General features: G+C 45.3%; 1 protein-coding gene across 1 annotated transcript; it reads left to right on the top strand.

The window, feature by feature from the left end:
* Positions 1-28: 28 nt before the first annotated feature.
* Positions 29-735, top strand: LOC109954285 (coadhesin-like; the record flags this gene model as incomplete). Its single annotated transcript, XM_020589661.1, has 3 exons — positions 29-178; positions 301-347; positions 552-735. Coding segments are annotated over exons 1-3 (380 nt in total), but the record flags the coding sequence as incomplete, so codon positions are not given.
* Positions 736-755: the final 20 nt, after the last annotated feature.

Genomic DNA, 755 nt, shown 5'->3' on the forward strand with positions numbered 1-755 from the left:
TTTTTTGGTCACTGTTGTGAGTCAGGTCTATGGTCCCAGAGGCTGAAGGAACAGACTGCCAGTCAGAGGAAGTCCAGCATAAATCCTGTGATCCAGGACCCTGTCCACCCCTCTGTCCCCATGACAACCAGGAACTCAGTGTGGGAGACACCTGGCTGCAGGGAGAGTGTAAACAATGGTGAGACAGATGAATACAAACAAAGGAGAAGAATATTCCCCTATAAAAAGGGTTTGCGCTGAAAATGAAATGATGTTTCTGCTTTGTGTTTCAAACACGCTCTCATTTATTTTGCTGTCTAGCACATGTACCCCGGAGGGCGATTATTGTCAAGACATTGACTGCAGAGGTGGGTCACTACCTATATTTTTAAGACAGAGCAGAGTAAAGGGTAAATAAAGCAGACCTAAATATTATACAATAACACAGATTCTGCTGAAAATGTGTTAAATTACAGTATTCACTCATGAACTTACAACAAATATACTCTTTTCCTTGAGTAAAATTTTGGCAGCTGGGAAAATAATGACCAAGTTTTGTGTGTTGTTGTCAGTGGATGGTGGGTGGACGCTCTGGTCAGTGTGGTCTGACTGTTCAGGGACCTGTGGGCAGGGAACACAGGTTCGAACCCGCGCCTGCATCAACCCCCCACCACGAAACAATGGGTCCTACTGCAGTGGGCCAGAGAAAGAAACCCAGGACTGTTACACCACTGCCTGTCTGGGTTTGTATATACAGTTTGTGTACACACACACAC

This window comes from Monopterus albus, unplaced genomic scaffold, assembly GCF_001952655.1.
Source record: "Monopterus albus unplaced genomic scaffold, M_albus_1.0 scaffold5582.1, whole genome shotgun sequence".
NCBI lineage: Eukaryota > Metazoa > Chordata > Actinopteri > Synbranchiformes > Synbranchidae > Monopterus > Monopterus albus.